At 38.7% G+C, this 17443-nt stretch overlaps 1 protein-coding gene across 23 annotated transcripts in view; it reads left to right on the top strand.

Moving 5' to 3' along the window:
• The window catches only part of Dlg2 (discs large MAGUK scaffold protein 2), a 1876145-nt gene that overhangs the window by 1579957 nt on the left and 278745 nt on the right, over nucleotides 1-17443 (top strand). For all 23 annotated transcript variants that reach the window (XM_037207364.1, XM_037206918.1, XM_037206903.1 and 20 more), the window contains one exon: nucleotides 2531-2633. In XM_037207364.1, coding sequence (XP_037063259.1) covers nucleotides 2531-2633 — 103 coding nt within the window. The remainder of the gene's footprint in view (nucleotides 1-2530; nucleotides 2634-17443) is intronic.

Here is a 17443-nt window from a genome sequence, read left to right as displayed (position 1 = left end):
ATTGATAAATGAGATTATTGCCTTTATGTTTCTCTTTTTTATCATTTAAATTATAAATAGTAATGTTTAATTTCACAACAACAAATTTTTAAAAGTCATATACCCTTTGTCTCACCAATACCATATCCAGGGAATTTATCCTTCACGAAGACACTCACAAATGTATTACAAAGAAAATGGAACTGATTTTAACCACATCAGCAAGAGTCTCACTGAGAAAGTCTAGAGCGATCACAACAAGGAATGTAGGCTTCCAGTCAAAACTCAACTGACATGTGCTTGTATGAAAGACGCCCAAGATATACTATTCAATGATAACCAAAACAAGTTGTATATTTATACATGATACCTAATTCTTTAGTTAAAAGGCAGTAATAAAATATTTATGTAGTGAGAACAACAGAAATTCAGACACAGCCACATGCTTCACTTGGGTGAACTTCAGAGCAACAGACACAGAGGAGACCATCTATGGACATCAAAATGGTGAAAGTTCACCTACATTTTCCCTTCTGTAGTTTTTGGAAATTTTACGTTGGTAATGTCCATTTCTAACAATAGTTAATTGTTTTACAAGAGAAGAAACTATTTAAAATTATTTGGCACCTGATGTTTTTGCAGATGAGCTTGCTGTGGGCAAAAGTCTACATAAATCTGTATCTGTCTTTGCTGACCCTTCTGGCAACCAGAATCCTTCTGGCCTATCAACATCATCCTGGGCAGTCTTAAAAATGACTATTCTTTACTCTTGAGTAGCTTTGTAATTTCTCAGTTTGGGGACGGGGGGTGGGTGGGTGGGTGGGTTGTTACTTACTTTCCTCTTCCTGTGATAAATACCACAACCTGAAGTGACTTATGGCGGGGGGAGGGGTATTTTGGCTTATGACTCCAGAGGCAAGGTCCATAATGGCAGGAGAGGTATGACTGATGCCTGGAGCAAGAAGCTGAGGGGTCACATCTCAATGATACAGAGGAAGCAGAGAGCAGGAGGTGGTAGGGTGCGGCTGTAAAGCCTCCAAGCCTGTCTCTAATGATGGATGTCTCTAGTGATGTACTTCTTCCAGCAAGGCTGTACCTCCTAAAATTCCATGATCTCCCCAGCACTGCCACCAGCCTGGGACCCAGTATGCAAGCATGTGAGTCTACCACCATAGGCTTTAGACCCTAATAGCCTAACCATGTCTTCCTTGTGAAGTGAAAGAAAACAGGTTCAGGACTATAATATGACTGTCACTCATCTAATGGTTGGCACAGCATGCCAGGCCTAGCACGGTGAACTTCCCAAAGCTAACACATAGCCAATGTTTGCAGGAGAGAGTTCACCAGGATAGAAAGCTAGAGGAAAGGCAAAAGAAACTGTAGAAGTCAATGGGGAGCTTTAACAGAGTTACTATGGAGGGAACAAGGATGGAAAGTTGAAGATTAGGGTGAGCCAAGCCAGCTAGGGAAGCAAAGTGGTAACCATGCCTTCATTTAACTGCTCAGAATCTGTTGTAGAAGACTGCCCAAAGCCAAAACAAGAGAATGTATTGAACATTTAGATGAGCTGATCAACTTTGAATTCGTCTCTTGGATGTAGCATCCTGCTCTGTGTGCAAAAGGAAACATAGTGAGAATGCCATCTGTGTTGGTTAGAAAACCAGACAGTGTATGTTTACTTCCATCAGGAAAGCTCCTGGTTCTCCTTCTAGTCCCACCCACTGTCCCTCTTCTCAGAAGGACACAGAAACCTCGGCTATTATATCCTGGTGACTTATTGACTCTATTGACTGGAGAAAGATTTGAGCTTTTGCTTCTCATTGAATTTGACTTGCTGATGATTTTATTCTTCCTGGCAGAGTTCAGGGCTTGTTTTATAGATGCCCTGCTTCTCCTCCAGTATGGGCTCCAAAATGGGAGTTAGCGACAGCAAAATAAACTCCAGGCACTCTTTATTTCATTTTGTCAGAATTCATTATGGAATTGTGCATGAGAAATGGGGCAGTCAAGTTTATTTTGGAACAGGGCTCAGGGCTGTCTCACCAAGCTCCATATGACAGGACTAGGCACTTACCCAAAGAGAGTGATCTGGCAGCTAGCCAGCCCCATTCCATACAGTCTCCCCAGAACGTCGTCTGAATACATGAATCTGTCGGCACATACTTGTCTGTGGGCATTACATGTGTCTCTCTTCATTATCATTTTCCCCCTCTAATTTTAAAGCCAATCTGCCCCAGAAATATGGGAAACCCATGGGAAAATAGAAATGCACACGCTAAAACCCTTGTGGACAGGATAGACAAAATATTTCCAACCTAACCAGGCTATGCCGCAAATACAAGATGAAATTTCATGTCTATGCTCTCTAAAAGTAATCACGACTCTGAAACTTGCCAAACTAAGAAGCACCTGAGTAAGAAATGAAGGATTTCTTTGAGGAACATGGCATAATTTTAGATAGCTTATTGATTTTGGAAAACTTTTTTCTTCTATCCATATTCTATCTATTAGAATGCAGATATTGTGCCTAAAATTCTGGTCTGTCTTCTAGGTGAATGGCATCGATCTCCGTGGAGCCTCTCATGAGCAGGCAGCTGCAGCACTGAAGGGGGCTGGGCAGACGGTGACAATCATAGCACAATATCAACCTGAAGGTCAGTCCCAGTTCGTGCTTTGAATGTCCCACAATGGCTCTTTGTGGCTTTGTTACTGACTGTCAGCGCTAATGTTGACCAAGACCGGTAATGTTTTTATTAAACTACTAGGATGGAAGCTTGGTTAATGTCCCCTAAACTCACCAAATTGTTACCCTTAATCCTCCAGGAGAACATTGGGAAGTTAGAAAAGCTCATATGAGCAGATGAACTCAAATTCTCCAAAACCAGTGCGGGTTTCATTTAGATTCTTATCTAGTCACCAATGGCTACTGGAAAAGCAAATTCTTCTTTACAAAGTGTTAAGTGGACTATGGTTTTGGCACAAGGCAACACCTTAATTCTCATTAATGCTAATATATCTTTAGATGTTCCACCCACTTCTCAGCTATACAGTTCTCTGGAATCAATAACTAGAAAAAATGCAGGTATTGAAGAGATGCTGCTGTTACAAGTTGGATTGGCCAACTGAACATTGATGACATATCCCAAAAGGGATTAACTCTTTATTTAAATATCTGTTTCTCTGGCTAGGATGATTTTCAGTGATACAACTGGAATGTGAAGAGTGTGAGTGTGTGGGGGTGTGGGTGTGGGTGTGTAATCGTCCTTTGCTGATGAAACATAAGTACAACACTGTAAAGTTACATCTTGTGCCATAAAAAAAAAAGAGGAATATGGCTTCCGTCTTCACAAAAAGCAGGTTACTTGGCTAAAATTGGAAAGTATTTAACAGTTGAGGATGTGATTACAAGCTATGAAAGGACTCCTTTGTCCTTTTCAGATGATTCCCCATTAACTACATTTCCCTGTGTATCCTATGGGAGGTTGAAGTTTGGGTCTTGTCTGTGGCAGCCTAGGTTTAATAATTATAGGTGGACAGCACGTTCTACAAAAGAATAAATAAAAATACTTTCTTGTGTATATTGGCATTTTGGTTTTCTTTTGTGCCTGCCTTTAGAATTGGAATTTGCAAGCAAGCTAAACAGAACATTTTAATTAATACATTGTCCTGTCAGCCTGTGTCCTGTGACCAGAGAACTGGTAAAGAGAGAATGCACAGTGATCAGAGATTAGCTGCATGATGAGCACATACTTCCTAGATCCTGCTAGAAAGTCTTTGTACTTCTTAAATATTGGTGCATTTCCCCCCCTAACAGGACTCTTTCTGAAAGTAACTATTATAAAACAGAAAATGAAAAAAAATGAGTTAGAATAACTTAGCAAATTCTTCAGAATCATTCACAGTGAGAACTACTTCACACTATCTTCCATGTTTTCAAAGGGGGCTTCCTTTTGTTCTTGAACCCTAAGCCCTTCACCATCCCTCAATACAGGATTAAAGTCCCTGGCTATTTTTCTGTTTCTGAAAATGTCACCTCAGATAATTCTACAGACTAATAAGATGATTGGAACCCTGATTATACTCCTAGAAGGCTTCCTCATTGAGCAAGTGTTTAAACCACCTTGAGCTGGATGATTGCTCTCTCCAAAGGTTACACTGAAGCAATCCCCTTGTAGTTCCAGCAGTATGAATCTCCATGCGTCCACTGGAGCTTGCCCCAGCTTTCCATTAAACGCTGTACTCTAGAGGGATAATAGACTCCACTTCATCAAGATGCCCATGAAAAGCATGTCTCACAAATGACATCGATTGATGGTCATAACGAAACCTGCAAATAACAACACACATCTTTCACAATGCCAACATACAGAATGGATTCACAGGATGAGGTCCCTGTTTTAATAGGGCCTAATGTGCCACAGTTGGAAATGAGGTGGTAGCCACAGGAAGCAATCAGTTTTATTCTCCCTTTGCAAACTTTTTGGGTAGCCAAGCCTTAAGTGAACTATTGTTTGGAATGAAAGATTGATTGGATTTTTGTTTTGGTTGTTTAAGGACATTTAAATTGCAAAACAGCTTAGGGAAATAACTGACAATTTACTTTTAAATTAACAAGTGAATGTTATGCTATGAATGCTATGAGATTTAATTAGAGAATTCATTTTCCTTTCTTCTTTCCTTCTTTTCTTTTTTTTTTTTGTTCTGATTTTTTGTTTTTTGTTTTGGTTTATGGAGACAGGGTTTCTCTGTGTAGCTTTAGAGCCTGTTCTGAAACTTGCTTTATAGACCAGGCTGGCCTCAAACTCAGAGATCCATCTGCCTCTGCCTCCTGAGTGCTGGGATTAAAGGCATGTGCCACCACGACCTGACTCATTAGAGAATTGTTATCAGGCCTCTTTCATTTATTAGTATTGTAATCTCTCTGATAATGCTATAATTTTATTACATTTCTTTTTCTTTTCCTCGGTTTTGGTTTTTCAAAACAGGGTTTCTTTGTGTAGCCCTGACTGTCCTGGAACTCTCTCTGTAGACCAGGCTGGCCTTGAACTCACAGAGATCCGATTGCTAGGATTAAAGGCATTCGCCACCACAGCCTGGTTTATTACATTTCTTTTGGAGTGGTCAAGAACTAGACTTCTAGGCTGAAGAGATAGATCATTAGATAAAGAGCTTGCCTCCCAGGCTTGAGGACTTGAACTTAAATCCCTAGAATCTATGTAGACCCAGGCCTGGTAGCGTACATCTGTAATTCTAGTACACCTACAAGGAGATGGCTCACAGGCAAGTCTGGTATATACACGTGCAAACAAGAGATCTTGTCTCAAAGTAGAACTTGGGTCTGACATCTGAGGTTATCCTCTGACCTCTACTACACTCAAAGGCATGTGTATACCTGCACTCACATCCATACATACACACATGTATCACACACAAACACACACACATACACACACACATACACATAGAAAGAGAGAGACAATAATAAAAACCTAGGCTTCTAGTAAATACATTTTCAGTCTCTTTCAAGTTACTTAATGGGGAAACCACTGAATGCTTTATTTAGCATTCCTAGATACACAGAAATTTTGTCTTCTACCTCAAGTACATTGCATGCTGTTCATTTCCAAATAATTTTTTTCACCTTCTGAATAGAAATAACTTTATTATATATGGTGGAAACCAGTTCCCAATGAATATGAGCAACATTTATGGTAATAGTCCTATCTCTAAGAGTTATGAAATGCTACAGAAAGGATAAGACTGCAGGGTCCATAACAACATGGAAATAGCATGTTGTAGAAATGTCAGAATGGAACTACACCTTGAAAATGGGTGGGAATTGTATTTTAGAGAGGAGGAGAAAAGAATATCTTGCTGAGCTTCAAGATTATTGGTTCCATGTAAGCAAACATTACCTGTGTTCTGCTCACTGATAAGTCTCCATGGTGCTACAATAGATATTTCTTCAAGGCTTGCTAAACTAGTGCATGAGAGATTTATGAACCTTGATATTTGTGTTTCCACTCAAAGATATTGGTGATCAGAGGGAATCTTCATTTTTATTTACTTGGGCTTTTCACCTTTGTTTCAAAGATAGAAAAAAAATTGCTGAAGGAATGTATGTTGCAAAATACCAACTGTTAAGTTTCTACAGTTCTTAGCACAGATTTTCAAGTAATTATAGTTACTATAGTATAACAATAACTGTCTTCTTTGGTGAGTTTTGTGCTAGAAAGTGAAATTGTGTTTATACATAGTTCTGCTTAAAATGAGTGTGGTCCATTTTATCTACATCACCCTGTCCACCATCAGTCTCATTCAGTGTGAGGTTCAAAGTAGTGGTGTCTGCTTATGGACAGTGGAAGGGCCTGATTTCTTTCACCCTTTTTTCTTCAATGGGGTACTTAAATTCCTGAAATTAAAAACCCAAAGACTCAGCAGTGTGATGGTGGTGCATGCCTTTAATCCCAGCACTCTAGGGAGGCAAAGGCAGGTAGATCTCTGAGTTCAAGGCCAGTCTGATCTACAGGGTTCCAGGACAGCCAGGGATACATGGAGAAACCCTGTCTTGACTCCTCCCCCCCCCCCCCGAAAAAAACAAACACTGGTAAGTCTAGTTTGTTGCATGCAATTGAGTCAGCCTGGCCATGGTTTCACGTATAGATTCAGTCCTTCAATAGTCTTTTTTTTTTTTCTGGACTCTTCCTATGCTTCCGCATTCCAGGGAAATGACAAAGCAGTGAACCAAACAAGTCTTCCTTATGCATCACAAGGTGATACACAGCATAAAGAAATATGAAGTAAAGATGGAAGTGATAGGGAGCCATTTAGTGATTATGGAAAGCTGTGTTGATGAGATATTTAAGCAAGGATCTAAAAGAAATGAGTAACTTTCAGAAACAACTGGATCAAGAAATGATTTATTGGAGTATCCCTCTACTAGATGTGGTACATGGGCCAGCAACACAGAGAAGTGTTAACCCAACCTTAACAAGCCAGAATCTGCAATCTACCGAGATGCCCAGCTGACTTGTGCTCATATTAAAGTTTGAGAAGTGACTCTGGTGTCTGTGGGTCCATGCAAACATTGTCATTTGATAGTACTGTGTTCAGCTTCCTCTATCTGAAGCACTGGGAGGTCACAGAAAGCTGTCTCAACAGGTTTTATTTCTGGAGTGTGTCATTCAGTGTTTGGTCCTACCCCACTAGTTTTGCTAGGGATGGATACAATTGCAGGGGATTTCAACGGCTCGTGTGTCATTCTACTTTGCATGTGACTTCCCTCTAAATACGAATTATCAAGAAAGTTCATGTTTTTGCTAGCACTCCTTAGGGAGTGAGTCACTGAACCTGATAGGTGTCACTGTCCATAGTATGGCCTCTACTGAAGGTAAGAAATGAAACAGGAAGGTAAGATGAAGAAAGAATGAATCCCTGCCTGGCAGATGCCTCTATAGACAAAGTCAAAGCCCTTAAGGTATCACCATAAAGTTTCTTAGACTGATTTGTTATTTTTTTAAAATCAGAAACTAATTTAAATAATCTGTTCATACCTCCTAAGTCATAAGGCAAATTCCAAAGGAATAGAATGCACTTTTTATCAAAAAATGAAACTCTGATCTTACAGGGACTACCCACTGAATAGAAGCTTGAGATTAATATATAGCTGAAGAAAATAGGTTCTGTAACACAAAGATTCTGAAAAATGTGATCACATACACCATAGAAGCTTATTTACATTGTGAAGTATATTCCTTTCTTTAAATCAATGTATCTGCAGGTTTATGCATATGAGTGAGCAGCTGTGGCATGTAAAAACATTTTACCAAGGCAAATAATTGTATCTTAAATGCCCAGGCAAGACTGGCAAAGTCCAGCTGTGGAACTTGGTCAGAAATTACACCAAATCATAGAAAGTGTTTAAAAAGAGCCAAACTCTGGCCTGGGAAGGAAATACTTATTTCTAGTACAGACAGACCTTGTGCTATTTCATCCTTTTGAGCCTGTTTTCTCACACTTTTTAAATGGATAAGCTAAGTGAGATATTTTCAGAAGAACCTATATAGAGATTAAATTCAGACTCAAAAAAAAAAAAGATTCCTTGATCCATAAGCTCCATTATGTGAAAGTTTTCTCACAAATATTTTATCTTCTCTTCATACCTTCTAATGCATAAGAATAAATGAATGAACTGGAATCTGTGTAGTTTAACTACAATTACTAAGAAATAAAAATTCAAAGTTATTAGGATTCCTCAAGATGACCTCTTCTGGTTCTTCATTTGACACATTGCAGGACTCAAGTTCAGTCAGTGTCCAAACAGGAGGAGGTTCTGTCTTCAAGTTGTAATAGCTCCTGAAGCAGAGGCCAGCTGAGCAGTTCCTGATCTTCTTATTTCTTTGCATTCACCATAGTTGCTGACAATGCTTAAGCAGAATCCAGTAAGATCTTTATAATCTAAGAACATAAAAGGGTCAAAAAATTCTCAAGGTGGGTCAGGGCTTTCTCGTTTTATTATCATGTCTAACTGGTAACTGCTAATTGTCATTGTTTGTATATCATGGTTACTATTAGATACGTAAGCAACTATTTTTAATTTGAAAATACATGCCAGACTGGAATACTAATACTTTACTAACTATCTCAAATATATTATGATTTCTTTTTCTCCATTATAACTCACTCATGCACTAGCCTTCATCCATCTAGCCATCCATCCACTAAAGCATCCCTCATCAATGAGCTCATCCTTACATGTTCTAAAATGTCAAATATAATACATTGCTAAATATGTTACATTAACTCTGGCTTTATTAATGAGTGGTATATTATAATTTTAACGAACTATTAGGAAGGAAATTTTACATGACACTAGAATTTGTATTGTTTAGCAATGTGCTTCTCTAGAACCATATTTTTTTTCTATCTATTCCCACTCCCCCAATATGCACACATACAATAATAGCTAATACTTAAACCAGCAACTAGAAACTCTCCCAAGGACTGGAGAGATAGCTCAGAGATTAAGAGCACTGACTGCTCTCCTAGAGGTCCTAAGTTCAATTCCCAGCAACCACATGGTGGCTCACAACTATCTATAATGTGATCTGGTGTCCTCTTCTGGTATGCAGAGAGAATACTGTATACATAGTGAAAAGCAAAAACAAATGAAAAAAATAAAACGAACTCTCCCGAGATACTCCTTCACTCAATGTACCCTTTCCCTGATGTCTGAATTGCTTTTGTTGCCTCCCTAACCTCATCTAGCACTACAGGACAAGACGGTGCAGAGTGTATAGATTCGTGGGAGTTTCTCTCCTTATACCTTGATGATTAATGATGCTGAGTCTGTCTTCTTATGCCAAAAACCACTTTGGACCTGGAACAATTCAGCCAGAATAGAAGCAGGCATCAATTTTTGACTCGGAAATCTCCACTGACCTCATTGTCCATTACTGAAGTGTTAAATATCAAACTCACATCCAAGTGACTAAAATTTTCTGCTGTTTTCATTCATTTGGAAAGGGGGGGTGTCTCTCGGCATGTACTAACATAAATCATTCAATACTAGAAGGAGCCAAATAATCCATGTGCTGGAAATATTCTGACAACCAAGGTCCTTAAATCCATACCTACCATTTGCCATACTTAAATCAAAGGCAAGGAAATAAACGACATTAAAAGCATTCCTTATGAAACTATTATGAAAAGAAAACAGTCTTTACTATCCAACCTCTCCATTCTATACAGAAGTTCATGTTTCAGGGGACAATTTGGAAGAGGAGTACAAATGCAGATGGATTAAAATACCCATTAAACTCAGTCCATATTCTTAGTGTTCAGTAGAGTTGACCAAAACATCTGATTGGATAGTCTCTTGCTTAAGCTGGTTTGAAAATTTAGCAGCAAGTAATGAAGCATTTGTTTCTCCAGCCCATTATTCTATAGCCAATGCCTTATTGACCATGCTCAAGACACATCACTTTTCTGAACACTGATTCCCTGTGGTTAGAGATTGATTTGAAAGGAGCAAGTGGAGGCTGGGAGGGTGGTTGAGATTTGGTCAGATATAGCCTGCTGACCTGAAACTAACTATGGCAAGATTATCCTTAAGACTCTTGAGCTAACCTTTTATGAAATTTAACTTATAACCTCTTCTAATTAAGCATATTATCAAAGAAAATTTAAAAATTATAATAAGCAAGTAATTCCTAAGTGTCTTCTTTTTGTTTTTTACCTTTTAAAGATGTAGAAATTCTGCTTTCACATACTTACACAAAGGGAAAAATTTGTATCTATACATTGCCCTATGTTCAGGGCTTTGAGCATCTTATATTTGAAGCTTAAATCAAATAGAAGTTCTTATTTTTTTAGGGAGTTTTAAATTAACAACTTATTGGGCTTAGTTTATAGGTACATTGTATCCAAAACTTACCAATTCCATAAATTAAACTATAATTCTTGAGCTTTAAAATAAGTTTGTTGAGGCTAAAAGGAAGTGAGTGACATGAGAAAAATCTATTTTGGGAAATCAAGTATACAGAGTGCTGAAATAATGGAGGTATTTTGAATTCTCAGAATTACAAATAGTAGCAGCTTTTGTATAGAAAAGCCAAGCCTGGGGAAAATAAAGTGTCCATCTTTAGTGCCTGTCTTTAATATGCTTCATAAAATGCTAATCCAAATAGGATTCCTGGTAGACTCATTGATTCTACTGGCTAAGTCTGTAGAAAGCAAGAGTATCCAAACTACTTTAGTTCAAGATGACTTTCTTAAGGCCCTCTCTGTTTGCTCAGACACACCATTCCCAGCAGCTAGAAGTAACTTTCCTTTTTAATAAAGAGTGGCGCACACACTGGGAACATTAAGTAGTGGCAAAGCGAAACTCAGTCATTCAGTCTTCATTCAGCTGAAATTCATTAAATGCTCCCAATAAGTGGCAGGTAGCCCTGGCTATTAGAAGTAGAATGGGAGGAGTAACAGACATGACCACCTCCCTAACGGGTCTAGAGTCAGCCAAATCAAATCTCACTGGTGAGTTACAGAAGCTGTTGTGCATGCTGTAGAGACAGAAGAGAACGTGGGTGTTGACAATTAGCACCTAAATACCCAAGTGTGTGCTGTTCTAGGTAAAGTCTAGTGAGAAAAAATCCACACTGCCATCATCAAAACATGGCTGGAACAAAATCCAAATAAATAAGAATGTGGAAAGTGTAATGCTGAGGGATAGGGACACATAGCAGGAGAAATCATGAATGCATTTTCCCCTCCTGATACATACACATATATGCATATATACATATACACACATACACACATATGTATATATACATATATATACACATATATACACACATATATATATATATGAAAGTAGTTTTTTTTCCTATTTCTTGCCTGTTTGTTTGTTTTGTGGAAGTTGTTGATACTAAAATGTCAAATACATGTTTTTTGAAGGTATTTCATTATCCGAGCATGTAAATTTCTCTCAAAAATTGAGCTTCCTCATTGTAATTCCAATCTTTGGCTTTTCTGTGAACAAAAATATGAAGTAAAAATTTACAGAGATCCCAAGACTATGAATGAGCTATTAATAATATGCAATTATAATCTCTGAACATAAAATATTAAGTGTCTTATTTAATAAAATAAGAACTAAATTTTTAGGGGGAAAACGTGAGGCTTTGTTTTCTTAGATACTTTTGAACCTAAATCACCTATCTGGATGTCTGCCCCCTCTTAGCATCTCCTTCCTGGCTATAGTCTATCCTTGCATGTTAGGCTTAAATGATACCAAATTGTCATTCATCTAACATATCTTCTTAATTTTACATTGGCAGGGAGGTGCACATGTACTGTGGAACATATGTAGAAGTCGTTCTCTCCTTCCATCTTCACATGGTTTCATATCTTGAGTTCAGGTCTCCAGGCTTGCACAACAGGCATCTTTACCCTCTGAGTCATCTCACCAGCCTGCCCTCCATCTTCTGTCACTCAGATATTGATATTCCAACGAGCCCAGATTCCCTTTTTCCTACTTCCTTTGCTGCACTGGTGTCTTGTTTGTTCTATTTTCTCCTTTCATCCTCTACTGAATAGAAACAAATATCCAACCTCTTCACCAACCATGAGTTTCATGGGGAAGAGCATGAGATTCACGGGAAAGGTGCTGATTCCAGGAAGCAGTCAAAAGTGATTGGTAATGATTGATCAGGGAAGATTTGTGTTGGAAATACAAATTTTTATTGAAGAAAATTTGTATACAACATATTCTGATCACGGTTCCCTTCTCCCAACTCCTTTCAGATCATTACCACCTCCCCATCCATCCAACTCCATGCTCTTTCTTTCTCTTTCTCTTTAGAAAGCAAACAGTCAAGCAAACAAACAACAACAACAAAAGACAGAATAAAACAAACACACATGCACATCCCCACCCACCAAAAAAACATGAACACACAAAATCAGAAACCATAATTTATAAGCAAAAGACCAGTAGTACAAAAAATATTGCCCAAACAAAGAAATATAAGACAAAAGGTCCATAAAAATACTACCCAGTGCATTTTGTGTTGGCCAACTACTCCTGGGCATGCAGCATGGCTTAAAGTGTGGTTTGTACACCCAGTGAGACTCCATTGGAGAAAACAAATTTTTCCTCTGAAAGTAGATGTTGATTGGAGATAGCTTATTGGTTAGGGATGGAAGCTCATGTCCACTTCCCCCTCTCAGAATGGGGACCATTTGGCTTGGCTTGAACTGTGCAGGTCCTGTGCATGCCACTACAGTCTATATGTGATTGTATGCATGTCAGTCCTGTTGTGTCTGGAAGACTCTTTTCTTGGTGTCATCTATCCCCTCTGGCTCTTAAATATTTCCACATCCTCTTAGCATAGCTCTCTGAGTCCTGAGTCCTGAGAGGAGGAATTTGATGAAGACATTCTATTTAAGACTGAATGTTTCAAAAATCCCTCAGTTTCTGCCTTTTGTCCAGTTATGTGTTGAGAGAGAACTATTACAAGAGGGAGCCTCTCTAATGATGGCCGAGCCAGGCACTGATGATCTGTGTCCCAGCCTGGTGTGGCCAATGGAGGTCGCAGGTAGAAAGTCAGCATTGGTTTTTCTTAAACCTAAGCATTATAAAAGGGGGTTAGACTGTGTAGAAGCTAAATCCATTCCTTAAAATAACGATAAAAATAAGTGGGAAACAGGCACCAAAAAAGACTAACAAATGATCTGCTCTACACCACCATGAATGGTCCACATGTCAATGAACTAACTAGTTTTAAGCATTCAAAAACAATGCCAAATGAATAGGGAAAGAACATGCACTAATAATTATCATCATTATGGAGTGACTGGTATGTCTAAATTTTTATATGCCTTATGCCATTTAATCATCATAATGTGTTGGAGACCTGGTTATATCTTTAGTTTTCAGAAGAGGGAATAAAAATCTTTACAAAATTACATGATAAATAGGTTCCCAAGGCAAAATTTCCACAGTGGCCTGCCTGGCTCTCCTGCCCATTGGCAACACCACATCTCCCAGCAGGAAGACCTTAACTCCCTCGCTCTGGGTCCCCACCTAGTCCCCTCTGTTTTTGAAAGGTGTAAAAGGCCATGGTCTTACAACTAATGGAAGTGAAGCACTTGGATTTCTTTGCACTTCCCTTGAAAGCCTCATTAAACTTGTATCTGCAAGGCTTACGCTCTGCCAAGCTGCACTGTGCGGCTAGCCTGCTCCAGAACTCCCCTTGACTCCAAGAAAGCACTTTCAAATTGGCAAGATGTTGTGTAATAAAATACACACCAAGTGTCTGAGCAATTGAAGGAAAGAGGGTAGTGATTAGGCTTTAAAGCTGGATATAAAAAGAATTCAGATTACCGCCGAAGTACAGATTTCTGAATGTCATTCCTTCTAAATGGAACTGTGATTAGAGAGAGGGGGGGGGGAAAGACATCTGAAAAGGTCATGAAAAGAAAAATAGTAGCAATTTTGAATTTCAGTTAAATGGCTGAAATCTGGGGCATCACAAATGGAAATGCTCTCCCCTCACTCTCTACCCTGATGCAGAGGCTGCTGTGGTAGCAAAAGGCTTGCAATTCCCCAATGCTGCACATTGGCTTGATAATTAGTGAATTCTGCTTGAACAAAATCATGCCAAATCATGTAGTGTGCTGCTGAGGAAATGAAAATTCTATCTCAAGGCAGTACTAAAACAAAGAGGGAGATAAAAGGAAAAAAAACATGTATATCAAAAAATTAAGGATAAGGTTTATTGTCAGTAAATATATATTATCTCTAGCAACAATGTGAGACTATGGATATTATGGGCTTCCTTAATAAGTGCTTTAGAAAAAAAATACTTGTAAAGAGACACAAGGAATATTCTAGAACAGAGCCAGAATCTATAGAAATGCTGCTTCCTTCTGGCTGCACAACCTTTTCGAAGTCATTTGGCTTCTGTCACCTTCAGATTTCCTATCTATAAAAAGAGGTTAATAACACACTAAAATAGTAAGACGAAAACTGACAAATGCCTTATGCATGCCATACATTATTATATATATTCTAATAGTCTCATTCCTGTAAGCCCTAATTAGGCAAAGAGATGGGAGTTATGACTGTCCCTGACTTTTTTTTCTTTTGTAAGAAATGATTCTCTTTACCAGAGGTTGACCTTGACCTTTTGACCCACTTGCTTCCACCTCCTGAGTTCTGGGATTTCAGGGTGAGTTCCATGCCCATTTATGCAGTGTCCAGGACACTGTGTGGAGGCAGGCACCCAACCCCCCCACTTTAGAAAGGAAGAAACTGAAGCACAATATGGGTAGATGACTTCCCCAAGACTGTACATGGAAAACATGAGGGGCTGAGTTTTGGCTGTTGGTTTGCTAATTCTCTTGGTAAAATGAGGATCTGTTTTAATTTCTTCATAGCCCTTATGAAGGCATTCACAGAATTTAGTAGGTGTAGTTACCTTTAAATTCTTTTTCTTTTTGTTGTTGTTTATCTGCCTATAGTCTCCCTTGGACCAATTGAAAAATAAATTCCATGAGGGACAGTTTCACTGCCTTACTGATGGGCATAGCCTTAGGAGGTAGAACTGTAGCAAGCACACAGGATTCACAATATTATTTATGGGATGTTGAGTTATAATTGCAGTAACTCTTAAAATATAACAATGCTGAGAAATTGTAAAGACGATAAAAGAATCAGATTTTTAAAAATACGTGTGTATAAGAAAAAATTCTAAGATATAGTAGCGTGTAAAAAGATGGCTAATAGTGAGTCCAGGAACTCTCAAAGATTAATGCGAGGTTTGTTTACTAAAGATATTCTTGGCAATTACAAGGCACATATGTTTTTCCTCAACTGTCCCCAAAGACAGACACAGTCTCATTTTCCAAACTGATAAGAAGAAAGAACACAGTGAATTCAGCATTGCTGTGGAGCCAAAAAGAAATACCAAGCACAGACAGGCTTAACTCATAACTCACTATGGAAACAAGCAAGTGAAGTCTCCCAAGTTTAATCTTAATAGCCATGTTGTTTAAAAGAAGGAAATATGATAATAGTGGTTGTCAGCATCTAAGCATCTGAGCAAAAAGCACCAAGTCAAGGTCACAACATGGGCATTATGATGCCAGGCACTGAAGAGTCCATGGACACCTGCTTTTCATTCATTACCCACATCTACACCCCCAGACAAGCAGGCCCCATCACTTCACTGTCTGTTTAGGAGTGATTCCAATGCCTTTGCTTTCTATGGGTAGGATAAGGAGATGATTACTCTCCTTCCAGTTGGAGAAGGCCATTTAAACAGGGATCACTGTCCTGTTCTAACCTTTGCTGGGCACTGAGAACAAGGACACAGCTCCCATTTGCAAAGGCTGACAAAGGGCCATGGTCTTCTGTGTTTGCCTAATGGATTGTTCTACATCCTGAACTCTAATTTGTATTTAGGACATTTACTTCAAACTCTCAAATTCTGTTAAAGTAGAAGGCTAAGGGGAAGAGTCCAGATACAATCTTTAGAGTACAGATAAACACTTTTCTAATGTATATTCAAAGACAACCCCCCATAAGCTACTTTCTTGTCTAGACACCAAACAACAACATAAGAGCCCTAATTTGGGTAGATAATGTATTGTATCAACAAAAGATACATAGATTGAATCTTAAAAGGTATGTCTTTCTCCTTTGAAAGACAAAAACTAAGATGTCAGAAGCATTTATGATACAAATCTGACCCTCCTCTATCTTTTATTAATACTCTTGTTTAACAGTAATTTAAAAGATATAAAGCAGGGTTGGAGAGATGGCTCAGTGATTAAGAGCACTGACTTCTCTTCCAGAGGACCTGGGTTCAATTCCCAGCACCCACTTGAAAGCTCACACTTGTCTGTAACTCCAATTCCAGGGCTTGTGACACCCTCACACAGGCATTCATGCAGGCAAAACACCAATGAACATAAAATAAATTATAAAAGAAAAATATATATAAGGCATTTGCTTTTGACACTATATCTCATTCAGATAATAATTTTTCATTCTAAAAATTTGAAAGTAGGTTGACATGCATCTATGAGAGGTCCACCAGAGCATTCATTTGGCTACCTTTTCCCCCAATATTAGGACCAAGAACAAATGAAAAAAAGAAGAAAGGAAAGAGAGAAAGAGAAACAGAGAGAGAGAGAAAGTCAACCCCCAGTCCCTTTTCCTCACATCAGTATTCTATATCCTGTGGGTTGCAGGGCAAGGGAATATACCATTTTAATGGTATAATGAAATTCATATTTTGAGCAAAGTGTTAAGGCTCTTTCCAGAAGCCTGGATTTTATCCAAGTCACTTACATCTAGGATATATGTCTTCTCCACCTGCCAACACCTACCAGCCTAAGTTTTTGCAGTCTGGGGCTGAGTTTCTCACTTCTCACATCAGAGACAGACCAAATACATCTTGACCTCAAAAAGAACTGTCTAGGCAGTGGCTAAAATAAAGAGCAACTGTTGAGTGAATAAAGAGGCATTGTAGATAAAGTGGCCACAGAATACTTTGGAGCCAGACTCCCTAGAATCGAATTCTAGACCTGTCACTTATCAACTATGAAACTTTCAACAAGGTACTTAACCTCTCTAGGTAGCAGTCTCCTCAATTAAAAATTGAGTTAACCTTATGAAATGATATGAAGATTAAATGTGTTGGTATTTATAAGCTCTTAGAAATAGTAACTTGATGATAACAAGTTCTAAAAGTTGACATAGATGGAGACTCACATCCAACTTCACTACCAAGGCAAGGCCACTGACTCCTAAACTCCTGCACACAAATCCTGAGGGCACTGGCCTGGGGGATCACAGCTCCTCTTCAACACCAGTCATCCCATTGCTTTGATATGACGCTTGGTCAGACATGTCATTCATCCCACAGTCAAGGATTGAATATCCACAATGCAT

The sequence above is a fragment of the Peromyscus leucopus genome, chromosome 1, assembly GCF_004664715.2.
Source record: "Peromyscus leucopus breed LL Stock chromosome 1, UCI_PerLeu_2.1, whole genome shotgun sequence".
Classification (NCBI taxonomy): Eukaryota; Metazoa; Chordata; class Mammalia; order Rodentia; family Cricetidae; genus Peromyscus; species Peromyscus leucopus.
Note: the sequence above shows the minus strand (reverse complement) of the source record. Positions and strands in the feature narration are given on the sequence as shown.